The sequence below is a fragment of the Aplysia californica genome, unplaced genomic scaffold (genome assembly GCF_000002075.1).
Source record: "Aplysia californica isolate F4 #8 unplaced genomic scaffold, AplCal3.0 scaffold00344, whole genome shotgun sequence".
In the NCBI taxonomy this organism is placed as follows: Eukaryota; Metazoa; Mollusca; class Gastropoda; order Aplysiida; family Aplysiidae; genus Aplysia; species Aplysia californica.
In genome coordinates this window covers 685,847-704,070 of record NW_004797614.1, presented here as the reverse complement: position 1 = coordinate 704,070, position 18,224 = coordinate 685,847, and the positions used below count along the sequence as shown (strand labels likewise).

The 18,224-nt window shown below is 39.5% G+C and overlaps 1 protein-coding gene across 1 annotated transcript in view; it reads left to right on the top strand.

Moving 5' to 3' along the window:
• The window catches only part of LOC101845941 (jupiter microtubule associated homolog 1), a 27,618-nt gene extending 9,938 nt beyond the window's left edge, over positions 1-17,680 (top strand). Inside the window, exons 2-4 of the mRNA XM_005102830.3 lie at positions 2,442-2,626; positions 8,356-8,420; positions 12,183-17,680. Of these exons, the coding sequence (XP_005102887.1) occupies positions 2,442-2,626; positions 8,356-8,420; positions 12,183-12,389 (457 nt within the window). The 3' untranslated portion in view covers positions 12,390-17,680. The remainder of the gene's footprint in view (positions 1-2,441; positions 2,627-8,355; positions 8,421-12,182) is intronic.
• Positions 17,681-18,224: the final 544 nt, after the last annotated feature.

The window sequence follows — 18,224 nt, the reverse complement described above, 5'->3', positions numbered from 1 at the left end:
CACACACACACACAGACACACACACGCCACTCCATTCGCAATTATTATCAACAAATCTCGAGAACGGAAACCGTTTGGAGAAATAGAGTTCAAGTTTATTTTCCTGAACGTTCGGAGAAATAGAGCCGGCCTTAAAATTAAGCTGTAATTATGAGTACCAGTAAGTATTAGGGGAAAAAATACATTCTGCTCTTGACTTTTCATTCTTGCATAACCATAGTGTTGCTCGTTTGTTTGGTTTTTTTTTGCTTGTTTTTTTTTTTCACAGTTGTTTGCTGTTCATGGTGTGAAGTGGCCGTAACCCAGCCCATTAAATAAACTAAACTTGGGTGGTTGGCGGGTGCTCTGGGGTGGTTTGCTCCTTCTTTCCTATCAAACATCAATCGTCCTTTTCTCCCCTTCTTTTTTATGTTTGTTACTCTCTTGTAACAACTCTAATCTGCTGGCGCTCATATGACCTTATGTGGGTTCGAGCGCCGTAAAACCTCTACTAAAAAAATAATAATAATAAACTAAACCTGAAACTTATCTAGGCCTGCACAAAACTTATTCTCTGTGCTGTTCTCTGTGTGTCTGTACTATAGGCCTACTGTATAAAGTATAAAGCACACCTGTTTGGTTGAGGGTGGGTGAGAATAGTGAGACATGGGCTGTTCTCACCCTGGTGAGGGTAGCCACTTCCTTTTGAAAAATATTTGATGGTTTTTGTTGGAATAAAAGAAAGGCAACACAATGCCAGTAATCGTGTAATACTATTTTCCCATGCTTTAGAGGGGGGGGGGGGTCAGTTTGAAGCCGGCATGCCCTCCTTACCTATAATAAAAAATCTGCGGGGTTTCACAGGGGGCATGCCACCTCTGTATTTCTTTATGATTTTGCATTTTGCAACTTGTATATTTAATATTTGTGTTAAATTTGAGTTTGAGATTCCTGAAAACAATCAATTCGTACAAATGTTAAGCCTGTATTATGGTTTAAAGACTTAATTAAAAATTGTTTAAGTTGTCATCTGTATGATAATTTTAACAAATCAAACCTGATGTAAGTGCAGAAGCTATCTCCCCAGACCTCTGTCTCTTGATATGAACACTTGGTGAAAAACATTTTTGGGTATGCTTTGATTGAAATGCCCCCAGCGATGTAGTTACTTTGGCCAATTGGGAATTGGGAGGGACTTGGTTATGCTAGGCATGTCAATATATCGTCGGCCCAGAGTACAACTGTCGTATGTCCATGTACTCCGTTTTTGAGAAATACGCCTTCAAAGTTTGAGATGCCTCCAGATTCAAATCAATCATCAACTCATTTATCTAACTGTAACCCATTGTTTGTGTGTAAATCAATGTTTCAACTTTAAAAGTTTTCACAGATTGCTGTTTTCCTGTGGAATTGGGAAAAGGTTTTTGTTTTAAGAAAACCTAGTGTTCTGAAAAATTGAACTGAATGCTACAAAGTACAAATGTTGTATCTCCATATATTAGGTTCTAAATCTCCATAAAATCTTGTCTAATTTCATGGCTAAGTCACTCGCCTGCAGACCAAAAGGTCCTCCTTGGCTCAAATTCCACAGGAGGCGATATGAAATCAAATTTTTTCAGAGTTTCATTGGGCTTTGAAGTCAATGTTTTATGACAGACTGATGTTGAAATTTGAGATGGCGTCTCTCAAATAACCTCACTGCGTTGCAAGGGATGTAGATTTCAACAAATCGCCATTCCAGCTGAATAGGCACACAGGAGTCCTTGCGTCCTTAAGAATATAATATTCAAAGCCAGTTGGGATGGATTCCCAAGCTATGCTTTTAGAGCCTGTTTTCAGTAGTTTTAGTGCTTTGTTTAAAAACAAGTTTTGATACTCACAGTGAAATAAAAATAGTAGGAATTGTTTCTGTTCAAGATTCAATGTTTTTTGGTGCTGTATGCCATGGTGAAAACTTAATTTTGAGAAAAACTATTTTTAAAATTCCTGTCACAAGTTCAGAATTTGTTGTTTAAAAATAGGCTTTTTTCAAGTTTTCGTCTTGGGTTTTCTAAGGGTACATTTAAATATATAAATGGTTTACTGATCAGTGAATAGTTGAGATTGTAATGGTTCCAAAGACACCGTCCATGAATACTTTCCTCTACAAGTTAGAGGGGACTTGATACTAAGGTTCAGGTTTCAATTATTCTGAGTGCTTACAAAAATAAAAACAAAGTGCTTACTTTTGTGCAATTTTCCAAGTTTTATGTACATTTTCATGCAAAACAAACCTTGGAAATGAATTTCTCGTACAATTTTCCGTCAAAAATTTGGAGTTAGTGTTGTGTCATAAGTTGTGGGAAGAAAAAAAGTATGCATCATGGAATTTTGCCATTTACTTATAAGTAATGATGGTTTGTGAAAAGTAGTTTTTCATATTTTATGTTACATTTCATGTAATTTCTTTTCTTTGCTTTTAGAGTCCTGAATCCCCCCGGTGGTGCATCCAGCAACATTTTTGGAGGTAACACAGAGGACACGCCCCCTCAGAAGAAACAACAGCTGAGAAATGCTGACAATGTGAATCGTGGGTCAAACGATATCTTCAACCAGGGCCCAGTGGGAGGATCGGCTGCACAAGACAAGGGACGCAACCAAAGAGGGGGTGAAGATTCTTTTCATACTTTATTTGGTGACCAACCTCCCTCAACCCAATTGTCTGAAAGCTATCAAAGTAATGTTACTCATAATTCCACGCCTCAGAAAGTTGATAATGAATGTCCCCCGAGCTGGAGAAGTCGTCCAAAGAGTATTGATACTTTTGCCAATGTTTTTGGAGACTCAAAAGCAAGCCCCAGTAGTCTGAATCCTAAACACGGTAGTCGTAATGATGACTCTTTCTCAAGGGTGTTTGGTGGGCCAGGCAGCCCGGCCAAAGAGGCTGCGGCTAATGAGGTGGAGTGTTTGTCATCACCCAGTCATCCACAGAGAAGTGAGTTGAACTGGTCGAACTCCCCCTGTTCCTCCATGACCTCTGTGAGTGCTGCAGGCTCACAACCAAGCCAGGTTGATGAGGAGCTGAACACTTCCTTCAGTCGGGTCTTCGGACTCTACCAGGCTGATGCGAAACCAAGCAGATCAAACCGAAACTCTGATAGAGGCGGTAGGAGGGTTCTGTTCTTTGTGGTGGCTTGCACATTCCTTGCTGTTGGTTTGGTTTGGTTTGATGTTCATTCTTTCACCGTTTGCACATCCTTTCTTAGTTATATATCCTTCTCTCCTGCTCTTTTTCATTTCCTCTACGGAAGTAAGGAAGTGGACTGGTAGTGCTGACATTCTCTCACTGACATTGGACAAATTTGGTGGCAGTGAGGTCACTGGTATTGTCTGGATGCTAAACAGTTCTAACAACATTCCACTCTTTTTTTTTTTTTTCACTCAACTTGTTGATTGTGCAGTGGTTTTACTATAGGACCCTCAAGTGGGCTGATCATTCTAGTACATAACAGAAGTAGTTATTCAGTTTGGTGGAGACAACTCATTTTTGTTTTGACGCTTTTAATCATAACCTACTTTCTCACTCACTGTTTTATTGTTTATATGTCTTTGTAATGGATATTTTTCTCGAGACAAATGTCAGCTGCTCTGTTCTCCTCATTCTACTCTTCAAGTCCAGGGTTTCTCTATCGAGGGTTCCTCTGTTGCTCACTTCCATATAAATTCAGAATATTTCTTCATTCATTGTCTTGAGTCTTGAGACACAGTCATCAGCTGCTCATGAAGATTTTTTGGTCTAGATTTAGACAAGCTCAAACGGTCAGTTGAGAAGCCAGAAGTTTTCTGGGTTTTGTTTTTGTTTATTGTGTTCTCTTGTTTTCTTTGTATTTGTTGCTGTTCTTTATTCTTTTTATTTGCGTAGTACATTTTGAAACTGACAGCAGTACAAACAAGCTAAGACTTGCTTTAATATGTTGCAAGTTGCTTTGCATTTTTTGTTTGTCTCAGTTTTTTCCTATTCCCCCCCCCGGCTTTTCCCCAGCTCTATATAGGCTTCATGATGTCCATTATTCTGTTTCTAGTACAGCGATTTAACCCCCTGGGGTGGTGCTACTGACTGAAGTGTCTTTGTGGGTGGTTGGTGGGTGCTCTGGTGTGGTCTCCTTCTTTCCTATCAAACATCTATCGTCTTTATCTCCCCTTCTTCTATTTTGTGTTTGTTACTCTCTTGTAACACCTTTAATCTTCAGCACTTTTATGACCTTATTAGGCCATTCCCAAAGAGGGAATATTAACATGTTCTTATGCACAGTAGAATTGTAAATAAATGGGCTGATTCATCAATGTCATGCTCATAACTGTGCCTGAACTGCAACAGGGAACTGCTGCTTTTTCTTTCCTAATCCTTACTGTGGTCAGTTTTCCTCTTCTTCTTTTGTATGTTTGTCACACTCTTGTGACCCGCTATTTCCAGGGTGCCTTGATAGTTGAAGCAGACTTTATGCTGTCGAGGCTAGAGAGATGAGCTGAGTAAGCCTGATTCCCTGTAAGGATTTCTGTTGACATCCACCCCTTGGCGCTCATATGACGTTATTCAGTTGCGAGCTCCGTTAAAATCTACTAAATAAAACTCAGAGATGCCAACCAGTACGATTTTACGTATTTTAGTACGATTTTTTGCCGAAAATACGCGAATACGACTTTTCATGAAAAAATACGCATCCTGGAATGCGAAAAATACGAGATTCAGCTTGGGCGAGTAAACCTAATTATCTCAAGTCCCATCTTTTAGTATCAGTATCGCAGAACTGGAATATTTGAAAACCAAGTCCGATAAGGACAGTAAGTTCATTTTTGCCGGTCGCCATCGTGATATTATATTCGTTCAGCTTTTCGCCATTCGGGGAGTACGTTTCACTTTCACGCGTATAGGCAGCTATGGCGGCAGGCGGAAGCGTATGTGACACCGAGGCTCGATCGGGAAAATCAAAATCTACTTTGGGGGCTCTCGTGGCCTAGAGGTAAGGTGTTGGCCTCTCATTCAAAGGTCCCGGGTTCGATTCCGGGTAGCGACCAAAAAATTTTCTTCTCTAAAATTGTCTCCTTTCACATCCTTTCCTGATCTCTAGCAATGTTCTGTTGTCTGCTTTCATTTCCACTTTCTGTCCCCACCCCCTCACCTCCTTTGCCCCCTCCTCTGGGCTCCTGACTCTTTCTGCAGCCTTTCTACTGCTACTCCTTGGCTCCTCCTAACTGCTGTCTTTCTGCCACACCCCTGATCTTCTGGTAGGAAAGATCTACACCTAGCCTTCTCGGACAAGGGCGAAAAATCTCGGAGGGCCCGTGTGCAAGTTGCGCACGTTAAAGATCCCTTGGTGGTCTAAAATCGATAAGAGTAGGCTTCGGCCGCCACCCGGGCAAAATTCAAAATTTCCTACCAACGAAAAAGTATTAGGTGTGTCCCGCGCGCTCATATGACCTTATGCAGTTGCGAGCGCCGTAAAACCCTATACTAAACAAACAAACAAACAAACAAACAAACAAACAAACAAAATCTACTTTCGCTTTCGCTACCACCAAGAAGTTTGCCAGCAGTTGTCTGATAACGCAACATTTGTGGCATGCAGGTTGTGCAGTATAAACGCAATGTCGCCGTGCAAATAAAATGTAATAAACACTCGGACTCGTCGCTTTGGCTATCGCTTGTGGAAAGAAAAGAAAATACAAGCGTCGTCAGATTTTTAGATTGTCTGTCTCGCCATCGTGACCGGTCACTGAACCTGCGCGCATTCGCGTCATAAAAAAATGCTGCATCGTGTGAGTAAAGACCGTCTTTGGTGGGAGTAACAGACGCTGCGAAGTATATGACTACAGAATAGGGGAGGAGATTATTGATTTTTTGGGGTTTAAGGCAACACCAGAGGACAAAAACTTGGAAGCGCATTTCAGAATTCTGATTAGAGCTTTCTGCCAAGCGCGCGTTGGTGCAGGCCGTGTGCGGAATCGGGACCCCTCATACTTTGCAAGTCTGTGTTATTGAAATAAAGTGTTTGCGTTTCATTTGATGGGTGGAAGTAATTATACCTACTTGGATGGGTGATAGTAAATTATACCTACGGAGTATGTTGTAGCTTTCTGTTCAAGACTGGCAGATTTTCAGTGTCACTGCATCTTGCCCTCCCACAGTTGTTACAACGTGCACGGGTCTACTTGAGCCTTTCAAGTTGTTGCTGTTCTCTGAGTTTGAGCAATAATTTGAGTCTGTCAGTTCATAAAATGAATCATGACACCCAGACTCTTGTTCTAGGACAGGCCCTTCCGAACTCTCAAAGCGGGATTTATTTTTTATATATAATAAGGAGAGGAAAATATATAACAGATTGAAATACTTAAGTCAAACAAGACCCCTGTACGACATTGAACACTGACATGTTGTTGACTGCATACATATATATTGTACGCGTGTGCTCCCTTTTTCGAGCTGGTGAGCTAGTAATTTTTACTACTACTAGTTGGTCGGTCGTGGGGAATACACATTTTCCCCTGAAAATACACATTTTCATATTTCCCAATACTCATTTCGGTTTTCTGTGGTTGGCATCTCTGAAAACTAAAGCTAAAGTACAGCAGTCTTCTTGTATTATTTTAAGTTACTCCTTTACTACCAGTTGTGTTCACTGTATAATTCGGCGTCATGCCAGATATTCAAGGTTCTGATAGTGTGGATCTATGGCACCTCAAAAACAATGTCTGTCAGATTCTTCAGTCACGTTACACCTGTAAAGGGGGTAGTAACTTCCAGTTTCTCTGTCCAGTGGACTGGAAAGCCTTGTTGGCTGCTACTTTCCTCTATTCCTGGAAAGATGTCTGCTTGTGATTACTGAGATGATAAGGTGTCACGGTGTGGTAATGGAAATTCCGTCGCGGTAATGTTGTAAAGTATTGATGTTGGGGCGTTTTCGTGGGTTTTGTCGTAAGTTTATTTAGCTACAGAAATGTGAACATTTGAACTGAAAGAGTGATGTTTTGTACACTTTTGTGTGATTTTACTGTTTTCTGATTTCAGTAGAAAAATTAATTCACTTTAACTTAAGAGGTCTTTTATTCCTTGACACACCGAAGTTTATTTAATGTGTATATATGTATTAAGAGGTTGTTTGTATTTATACTAAGTTGCCAGCTTTTTTATATTATATTACATCGCTAAACGCTGCAGTAATTTGTCTTCTTTTTTTAAATAGCTTAAAATGCAAGTATAATTTGCATGAGGTATTGCACGGATGTGCCAATAGTGCTGAAGAATATTTATAATATATATATGTGCAATTGGCTGCTGAAATTATTATTATTGTTTCCAAGTTAGCTTTTGCTGTTTGTTTAATTTCATTCGTTTATTGCTTATGGTTTATGTCCTGTGTTCATTTATAGAATATGTGTGTCCGATAGGGGCTCACAAGCAATTTGATCTAATCTTAGACAAGCACGTGTATACATAATTTGTCTACTTTTGGATCAAGTTTACGTACATCTTTGATTAACAGTGATTTAAAGAATATTTCTATATCTTTCATGGCATCAAGATGTGTATATTATGAGAAGCTTTCTATAATGGAAATCAGAAGAAAAAAACATACTCTTTGCTGGTCGTTTTGTTAACTGAAGTGGTAGATTTATTACTACTCTTGAATTACTTGATTCACAGAGCATATCCTGAAGGATATTTTATTTTTGTTTATCGCAGCTTAAGGACAGCAGCAGTCCCTGTAGCTATACTTACTGGCTTTTTTGACAATTCTGTAACTAGAAAAAACAAGTGGGCTTTTTGCAAATCCTTCTTTTTGACTAAATTGCTGTGTTTTTCTTTTCAGTCTTTGTTTTATCAATTGCTGCTGCTGGGTTTGTTTGGGTTTGTTTTTTTTCACTTTAATCATAAGACATGGTGATTACAATGGGTTTTTTTATTTGCTATACAAGCCAAGCTGGAATGGTTCCCCCATGATACAGACATTTAGGAATTGTATGTTTGTAGTAAAGAGAAGGGTACCAAAGACTGTGTGTTCTTCTCCTGTGTAAGGCTTTATGTCTTAAGTTAAGTCGCTGTTGCCCGTCTCTGTAATGAGGGATTAGACTCTTGACTGTTGAAGACATGATTCCAGTTCCTGAGTTCCGAGGTTGTTTTAGAAAGTATCTCTGTCTGTCTGCTGGGAGTTTGTTGTAACCAACCGTCTTGGATAGGCCCTGACAGGCAGGGTGCAAACAGGAAGCAGCCCGCCTCCGTAGTGATCTAAATTGTGTCAATTGTGGTGTAAACCTCATAATAATAAAAAAAAGTGAAGAATGAAAAAGACAAAAAGCTTGGGTCAGCTTTGCTAACAGTTTTATGTTTGTTTTCCTCAGCATACAACCCAATCACAGGACAGCCCTATGACACCCCCAAACCTCAGGCTGCGGCTCAACCTGCTGTAAGTTGGTGCAGTGATGTTTACTCTCTGTAACAGATCAATCATAGCTTTATTTTTTTATCCATACTTTGGGTGTCTGGGAAAAAAAAGAGGACCCACTTAAAGAGCCAATTACTTTTTTTCCAGTTTCTTGTGCGCTTAACTCACTGATAGCCATGGGTTGAAATCCCAATTTAACCCCTGCCGCCAGCATTCCTTGGGTGTTTTAGAACATTTATTGTCAGATAGAGCTATGCTAAGTAAACATTTGTAATTTCCACTATTTATTATTTTTGTGCTGCTATCTATTGAGGTGAAAACATTTTCAATGGGTGCCATACTTTTGTTTGTATGATTATTTGACTTTTTTTTCCCCCAGCAAAATAATTGCGATGCAAGTCTTCTAAATCACTTTTGTGACCATCTGGTATGCTTTGTTCAATATCAGAACCCACAGAAATGAATCATTTTCCTTTAGAGGCTGGATGACGTGTGAGTTCAACCTAAAATCGCGAAATACTCTGCCAGATCTAAAAATAATGGCCATTGTACCCCCACCCCCCCAAAAAAAGACAAAAGCTACAGTCATTGATCGGTGGACGCAAGCAACTACTGAATTAAACAGAAATGAATAAGCATGTTTTCTTTTTCCACAACTGTCGAGACTGATTATGGGTTGGTAAATAGTGTAAAAACAGCTGTGCCACATTGTCTTTGATCACACTCAGCTCCCTTTCTCACATGACTAGATTTAAAGAAATTCTATTGTTTACTGTGGATATTGTGCAATGATGTGTCTCGATACCAGCAATGTGCATTATGCTGTGTGTGGGGAAAGTCCATTGGCTTATGTAACCACATACTATGACAATGGATATCGCTAGCCGTGTGATTCAACCGCTTAAGTGCCAAGAGACTAATTTTTCAGGAGAAGCAAAAATCTGTTTTATTTCGTTATGCTCGTACCTATGAATCTGAATTTCAGGTATATGATATAATATGAAGTTGGACGATGGTCTGTAGCCAACTTTTTGGAAAAAAAGCTTCCTTACATAAGTTACTGGACATAGGCGGTTTAGAGCTACCAAAATCTGCGTGATTCAACAGCCTAAGTGACGATATGATAGCGTCTAGGCGTTTGAATCATGTTAATCAGCGCCAATGGTCGCTTGGGTGTTTGAGTAATCGACTAAAGCAAATAATAATAGTTTTTAAGAGTGATTATAAAGTTTAGAGTAAATATTTCAGTTATTTAGTTGGGTCTTCTGGGGCAGGACTGTTTTTGGCCTCATCGAGTTGGTAAAAAAGACCATTCATCTTATCATTCAATTTGTAGGCATACTGGATGTTTTTGGTCAGTATGTATGAAAAGATTCAGACCACAGAGATGAGATGTTGCCGCAGACTCCTTGACATCTCGTACAAAGACCACGTTTCAAATGCTGAAGTACGAAAGAGAATCACCAACACAGTGGGGCAATATGAAGATCAACTAACCACAGTGAAGAGACGAAAACTAAAATGGTATGGGCATGTCACAAGATCCACAGGACTTGCCAAAACAATCCAGCAAGGAACCGTACAAGGAAAGAGAAAGAGAGGAAGGCAGAGGAGGAGATGGGAGGACAACATTACAGAGTGGACAGGAAAGACGATGGGTGACAATCTGAGGAGAGCAGAGGACAAAAATAGATGGCGAAAGCTGGTTTTCCAATGCAGTGGTGCCCCAACGGTTGCCCCAACCACGGGATAGAAGAAGAAGAAGTATCAAAGGCAACGAACGTTTGTGACAACGCGCTCGTTTTTGTTTCAGCCTGGTCTGAATGGTCCAGAATTCGAGCATCAAAGGAAAGAGGGGGGGTTGGATATTGTCTTGCTTTCTTAAAAACGTTTAAGATTATCCATGAGCACACTGACCATACCATTTTAATTTTCAGGGACCTTTCAATTACACTGCGGGGTCTGTCCACTTTCATTTGCGTTTGTTCTTTATCAAGGTATTTGTGTTCAACAGTTTTGTTCTGTCTGGTATAAATGTCGCTGATTGCATTTGGCGTTGTGGTCTGATAAGTACAGACATGAATGTGGCCTATTTATTGTCAGTAGGCTCCTTCAGGAAGTTACTGACACAAGAAGAGAATTAATTGGCAATCAATGGTCCTCCTTCGTACAAAAGGTGACACTTCACATCTTTGGTTACCAAATTTTTAAAACAATATAGACAGCTAATTTGGTCCTTTTTATTATATAACGTAGCAGATGCGTTCAACGCCGTACTGACAAATCCGCTTCCAAGTCTATGCATACTAGACATAATCTGGTCCCTTTGGGTTTTGTGCAAGCTTCATATTAGATTCTTTCTCCTTCCTTGCATACATGATCACATAGATCCTTCCGACATCCATACAACACGTTGCTCTTTTGGAATATCTCTGTAAAGACATCTGGGACAATGTATGACTCTTTCCGTGTTCTTTGGTACTCTCTATAAAAGCCTCTGAGGCTTTGAAGGTGTTAGTCAAGATAGGTTTTTGCCTGTATTCTGTGTGTAGTAAAGGGAAAGCAATTTCGTCAAGTTTGTCGAAGAATTACTTTTCACAAAATTGCTTGTCCTCTTCTGCTCTTTGGTAATTTGACAATCATGGAGCTCCCATTCCCAAGTCATGTAAACTGTCTTTGCAATAGTCATGAGTAACCACTGTGTGAGGGCAGTTGAATACATACTCATTGTTTTTCATAAAGATAGAATGTATGACATTTGTTTCAAATTGAAGTGTAGAGCTGGAGAGTTGAAGTTGAAGGTTCGTTGAAGAGAGAATTTTCTGGGCGAATATGTTTATGAGTAGCTTTTTTTATTCGAGTGACAAATTACCATCTACCCAGCACTGATCAATGATTCAAGAATAGAACCTGACAGACTCAGCAAGGGGCGTACACTTAAAGTATATTAAGAAACGCGAAAAGTCGTGATAAAAGTATTTCCAATAGTTGTACCGATTGTTAAATAAGCGCCCCTTAGCTGTCAATCATAGACTTTGTACAAAATTCATTCGTCAGTAGCTTTTGTCACAATTTAACCGACTTTGTAGAGTCAGTATTAAAATATTCTTTGATGAAATCTTGCCCTTTCTCAACTACACTACCAATCCTAGTGATAGATTTCTCAAATTGCCTCGACAAAATCTTCTGGATATAGATAGGGTTCGATCTGAGTCGAAATTAGCAAAGACAGCACTTTGTTTTGACAAATGCCACAGTCCTGTGGGTCAGGCGGCCTACGCGACAGGTAAACACCTCAACAAGCCACTGAATCTGCGTGATTCAACCGCCCATTCGCCACCGGGCTGCAAAACTGGCACTTGGGCGGTTGAATCACGTGGAAATTGGGGACTGGTGTGGTTTACGCGATTGATTTATTGAAGGATTAAAACACTTTGTTGTAATCTTTCAAACTCGGGATTTTACCATAGGTGTATCAAAGGCTGTACTACATGAAGAGATCAAAAAGTGATTTTTGAAATCTTTGTCACTTAGGCAGGCGGTTGGCTCACGTGGCTAGCGATATGTTGTTTTCTTTCGTGTGCACAGGGCGATTGAGTTCAAAACAATTGTGAGGGAATATTTGATCAGAATTTCTGGGTTTTGGAGACTTCAACTCACCCATACAGGTGTTTGAGAAGACAGTATTATTGCCAATTTTGAAAAAATATAGCTGTTCGAGCGCCGCGCCTGTGTCATCTGTGCTGGACTATATCCAGTTTTCCCGTCTTTGTCATCTTGAAGGTTTCTCAGCCGGAGCCAAAGCAGTCGGAGGTGAAGGTTGCTGAAGCGTCTGGGTCAGAGGCTGCCAAGAGTGTGGAGGCCAGCCCACCCCCAGCAAACGATCCCAAGCCCTCGGCCGCGCAACCAGCGCCGGCAGTTGTGTCGCAGGAACACACGTCAACACGCGTGTCTCAGCCCCCCGGCGGCCGCTCCACCAAGCTGTGGTGATGTACCCACCAGCCCTGACTCCCTCAGACCACAGCTCCCTGCCTCTACACCAATGTCTTTATTGCTCGGTATAGAACTGTGGTCCACATTGCAGGAAATGTTTAGCTTTGTCAGGGGGTGAGAGATTTATCAATGTTATGTGGGCTGAGAATTGCACTGTCGGTTGTCAATTTATCTATAGTTCTATGGGCTGAGAGTTGTGAATTTTGAATATTTTATGGGATCTTTGAGCTTATGCTATAGATGCTTTTCCTTCCTCAAGAATTAAAGATAAAACCAGTTTGTTTGTTGAAAACCCTAACTTGTTTACATCGAGGACCATTTGAGTTTTGGTGGTTTTGTTATTTTTAAAAATTTCTTTTGACCTGCTTGTAGTTCCTTGTCCTTGCCATTCAATCAAAACATTCTTGCATTGTTTTTGTTTATTTACCCCCACTTGTTATAAGCTGTCGTAGCATTCACATGTGTATATAGGACCAGGTTTCAGTATCTGACACATTGTGACATTGCTAAAAAATAGTTTTTGTTTGGCAAATTGCACTGCCTGTGAATATCCATGAACATATTATCCTGTACCCTGTAACACTGGTTGTGGATAAATACCCATCAAAAATAGTTTATGAGAGCTTCATGTGTCCCTTTAGCTTTCCCACCAATATCAGTGTATAGGCAATCGATATAAATCTGTGATCTGGATTATTTGTATTTTACAGTGAGGTGAGCACAACATTTTCTTTTTTCTGTCACTTTTCTTTGATTGATGTGTCTCCCTTTGATGTAGATGGCGTTGATACTCAGGTACAGCACAGAAAAATGGAACAGTGTATGAAATGAAAATCTTTCTACAAAACTGCAAGATTTGAATTTTTTGTGTTTACGTAATGTGTGTGAATCAACTACAGCAGTAGCTAGCTATAGTTTTGAGAGTGATGTAATCTTGAGAAATCTGTGTGATGTTTTCTGTAGTGTTTGCTGATTTTGTTGATCAGTTATGTCACACACGGTGTTGGTGTGAACTGTTCCGTGACCTTTTTTTAATATTTGCACTGTATTGAGGGGGAAGAGATGTCAGAGGGGTGTGGCAAAAGAAATGGAGGAATTTTTGTTTCATTTTGTGTGAGAATGGGTTATGCTTCATATATGGAAATGATGGGCAGAAGAAACATGACGCTCACACTTTTTTGTCTTGTGATAAGTGCTCACAGAAAATTTTTCATATACATAAGATGTACTGGGAACATACAACATGTTATACAGTGTTTGAGCTCACCATTTTGGAAGACTACTGGGCTTAACCATCATGGTGAATTTTTACACTGTTAATGACCATTTAGTAGACATCATGTCGATCATTGAGAAGAGTGCATACTAGTATTGTAGAAACAGCAATAGAACAAATATGAAAGTTTTTTTGTTTTTTTTTCCTATATCGTCACATAATGGTGAGAATTACATCAAGGGGAAATTCTGTCAAGACCAAAGAGTTATCAACTGTTGTCAAATTGTTGAATGTGAACATCACCTCATGTCTTCCAGCCTCGTTGAGATTATTTTTTTGTCTTCTCCGTAGTTCTCATTTCACTTTCTGTAGATACAGTGTCATTGCCATGGCAATGCTGCCTTCAACATGTCTGAGTAGATGGTTGAAAGAGGCCATGGCTTGTGTTGTATACTACAGTAAACACTGTCATAGAAGTCTCCAGTGCCTTAGCTAGGAGACACCCATGTGTGATTGTGTAGAAGTGAGCTAACCGTTGTCGCCTCTCTAGTGGTGTGAAGAAGCGTGTAGAGTCTGCAGGACATTAGTGACAGTTTCTCATCATGATATAGATCCACATGTGTCGACCATTTTTTGCACCACATCGTTTGTAAGATGAAGACGAAATTAATTGTTGGTATGTGAAGTATGTCGGGTAGTTTACTTAATTTTAGCAGCTCCCAGCATAAATTTTTGCGGGAATCGGAACAAATCAAAATAGAACAAACTCCCATCTTTTTGTTGTAACTGATATTGGTCTGCTATGTGTGTATGTGTCCAAGGATGACCCAGAGAAAATTACAGAAATGAGAAGTGGTTCGGGGGTGCTTTGGTATGTTGTGCTCCTTTCCAATCGAACGTCTACTGTCCCTGTCTCTCCTCCTTCTTTGCGTTGTACTCTCCAGTAACACCTCTAGTCTTCGGCACTTATAAATTACCTATTTGTGTTGCAATTGCAAGTGTTTGGACGTGTGTCCCTTGCAGTGGATGGTTGGAGGGGGTCACTAGTTAGTCCACCTTCTTTTCTCTCACTGTTATTTCTGTCTGTGTGTCTCACTTTTTTCCGAACAAGAAATGACTCTTTTAATAATGATATGTTTTTCTTTATTCAAACCACCCTGCTCCATGTTGTGAGGCATATCTCTGTGTCTAGTAGCTATGGCAGTATGTCATCTTCTGTCTGTGTCTGTATCTGACACCATGTAGTGTGGCATATATCCCTGTGTGTCTAGCACTTACAATATGTCATCATCTGTTCTTTGTCTGTTTCTAACACAACATAGTGCAGCCCGAGCAGTCTGTCGCTATCCGTCCTCAGTTTGTGTCTATATCTGACGATCACATACTAGAATCTTACAGGGTTTCTTCTTTTTGTTTTTAACACTTTTAAATGTAGTGTAGCCCAACGTTTTGCTTTAGTCTTGACTTGGCATTGCTTTGGACTTGTTGTGCCCTGGTGACATACCTGTTCATATGTCATTTTTTGAATTTCGTTCTGCACTGTTATAACTCTAGCCTTTTCACTCTGATGGTCAGTCAGTTTTGTGTCCCATTCTAAGTTTAGCATTCTCAGTCCCTCATGTTTTATTTGCTTTGTTATGTGCACCTTACAGGTTGTGGTTTCTTGTATAGCTGGCTGACCTCTGAACCCTCTCTCGTGTAGTGATAGAAATAACAGGACTACTCATTTCCTGTCCATTTCCTTTGTATTTGTCAAGGTGTTTGTGTCTAAAAAAATAGAGTGCTGTAGGCCTACCTCCTCTTATCAGGAATACAGTAAGGACTGAAAAGACTGCTATTATTGGAGCCTGTGGGGAATAGTAGATTTGTATTTCTAGGCTCACTAGTTTTGTAAAAATTTGTTTGTATCATTTAATTTGTTTTTGTTTCTTTATTGGGGGGTGTCAACTAACATTATTTGTTTACTAAAATCTGTACTTATTTTGTACAGGAATTTGTGACCAATAGATTGGTTCTGAAAACCAAAAGCATTATGTTATAAAAGCATTCCGATACACTTTTTTCCCTATGTTATGGGCTTCATTTGGTTCCTTTTCCCACCATTGCTAGTCTTCATTTCAGTACAGTAAATAAGAACAAGCTTGCTTAGCCCTTTTTCCTCGTTCAGATCTTTTTATAGCTGGGATTTCCTTTGCTCACCTTTGTTTTGCTAGTCTGTTTTCGGTCATGTGTGTCCTAGTTTTAAGTTTCAAACTTCCTTTGTTGACTTTCCCAGGCTGCAGTTAGCTACACTGGCTAAGTATCTATTCTAGTAAACTGGAAATTTGATCTTAAGGATACTGTTTATCTTTTTGTTGTGGGTGTGGTAAATGGGACTATGGTTACGACGTAGCAGTCTTGTTTCTTCACGAGCACATGTTATATTGTATTTGATACATTATTGGGAAGGTTGATTGTGTGTAATTGTGACTCAAGCTCTCTTACTCTTACTGTTGTGTTGTTCTGTTGCTTCGTGTACTATATCGTTCTTGACACTGCATGCTTCAGCAATGTTTTGTATATTATATAGACACTGCATGCTTCAGCAATGTTTTGTATATTATATAGACACTGCATGCTTCAGCAATGTTTTGTGTATTATATAGACACTGCATGCTTCAGCAATGTTTTGTATGTATATTATATTTAGACCTATAGCTACTGCTCCACGACACGTTTATTTCAAGAGCTTTTGATTTTTCCTTCCAAACTGTTTTATGTTGGCTTGGTAAGGACTTGGGTCAAAAGATATTTCCTTTCCCGTGATCACAACAGTGTCATTAGAATAGGTCAGTGTAGTTTGATGATCGAGTAGTGGGTACTGTTACTATCAATGCAGTTTGACCTCACAGTTCTTGTTGACTGCTATGCCATAGATATCTCTCTCTATGCATCTCTTCCTCTGCTGTATTCTTCTCTGCCGTTCATAATATATTTTGTCTCCTGAAACAATACAACTACTTTGTAAGTTTGGGCACTTTTTATCCAGATAAAAGGGTTAAGGTATAGTTTATCTGTTAGATCTTTATTTTGTTACCGTGTTTCACAACCTTCGCTGCAGTCTTCACCAATAGGTTGTTTGCTCTTGTTCTGTTTTGACTCAGCAATACTTTTTTCTATTGCTGTTTTGCTAGTTTTCTAGCATGTTGTCAGTTCTGCTTCTCTGCGTTTGTTTATGTTTGCTAGAGATATGTTAGTGTTGTTTGATTTGTTATTCTCATGTTTGCTGGCGATGTTGTATCTACCAGTCTTGCTTTTTATTAGCTCTTAATAACTGTAATAGTGTGGACGTACTGCTCTTTATTCACTGTTATTGTGTGTATAAACTTCACTTTACTGAAACTTTGTGCTCAATGTAAGACATGCTGGCTTCCTCTGTGGGCCTGGTGCTGTGAAGGAGTTATTTTATCCCCAACAAGATTTGAGAACTTTTTTCGTAATGCCATCCTGTCACTTTGCTAACATTTTTTAAAAGAAGCTTTGTGCTTCTTTGTTTTCAACATGGAACAACAACCTGAGAACAAGACCTGAAGTTGCTGGTTCAGGATTTTGAACATCGAAGGTTATGAAAGTTACTTTTGCCTGTGTCGTGTGTCTATGAGCTTTCTTATCCAGGAGACTGCTAGTTCTGTGATGTGCTCACCGAGTTGATTTACTGATGTGAGGTGACCAAACAAACCTTTCTGTCACATTCTCTTCTTGAGTACTGTTTGAGACTAAAAGTAAAAGTTTTATTTGTTTTGTTTTTTTCAACATTTTGATTCATGACAATTAAGGTTTCCCGGTCTTCTGTCATTGATTGAAATTGTTCACCGACTGCTTTTTGATTTACCATGGCTTGTTTTGTCACGCTGTGTCAAGCCTTGATGACATTTCCTCACACAGTACGATACTGCCTGCAGTGCAGCACAAAATCTAGGACCTTCGTTGCAGCTCTAGATACTTCCTAGTCTCTCTTATTTGACGATATAAAGAAACTTTTATTTATTTTTTTACTGTAACTAATGCTTTGTCTAATAAAATTCTGCTGCTTCACTTGATGCCTGATCTAACTTTTAACGAATGCAACCTCCTTTTGTAAGTCTTTACGGCATTACTGGGGTTTTTTTTTGTCGCTAGTTGTGGAGACTTCTTCATGTTAAATTCTTTCCATGTAGTCAACTTGCTTGTACATGCACATTGTTGACATTTGAAAAGAATGGAAGGGCTAAAACCAGCTTAAAATTCTGTGTGACTTTAGTGTACGTGTAAGAAATAAGTCTTGTGATGGGCTATAGAAATGTGCTTATGAATCTTGGGGCAAAATGTGAATAGGTTTTTGTCTTTCTCTTTACAAAACGATCAAATCAACATCTGTGTTATCCCTTATTCCAAAACACAGAATTCTCTCTCTCTCACAAAACGATCAAATATCTCTGGGATCCCCTGTTTCTCTCTCGCACTCACACAAAATGGTCAAATATCTAGACCGATGGGGTCCTTTTATATTTCTCAATAATATTTAATGATTCCCCCATTGTAACAGGTGTGTAGGTTTCTCTCTCTCTCTCTCTCTCTCTCTCTCTCTCTCTCTCTCT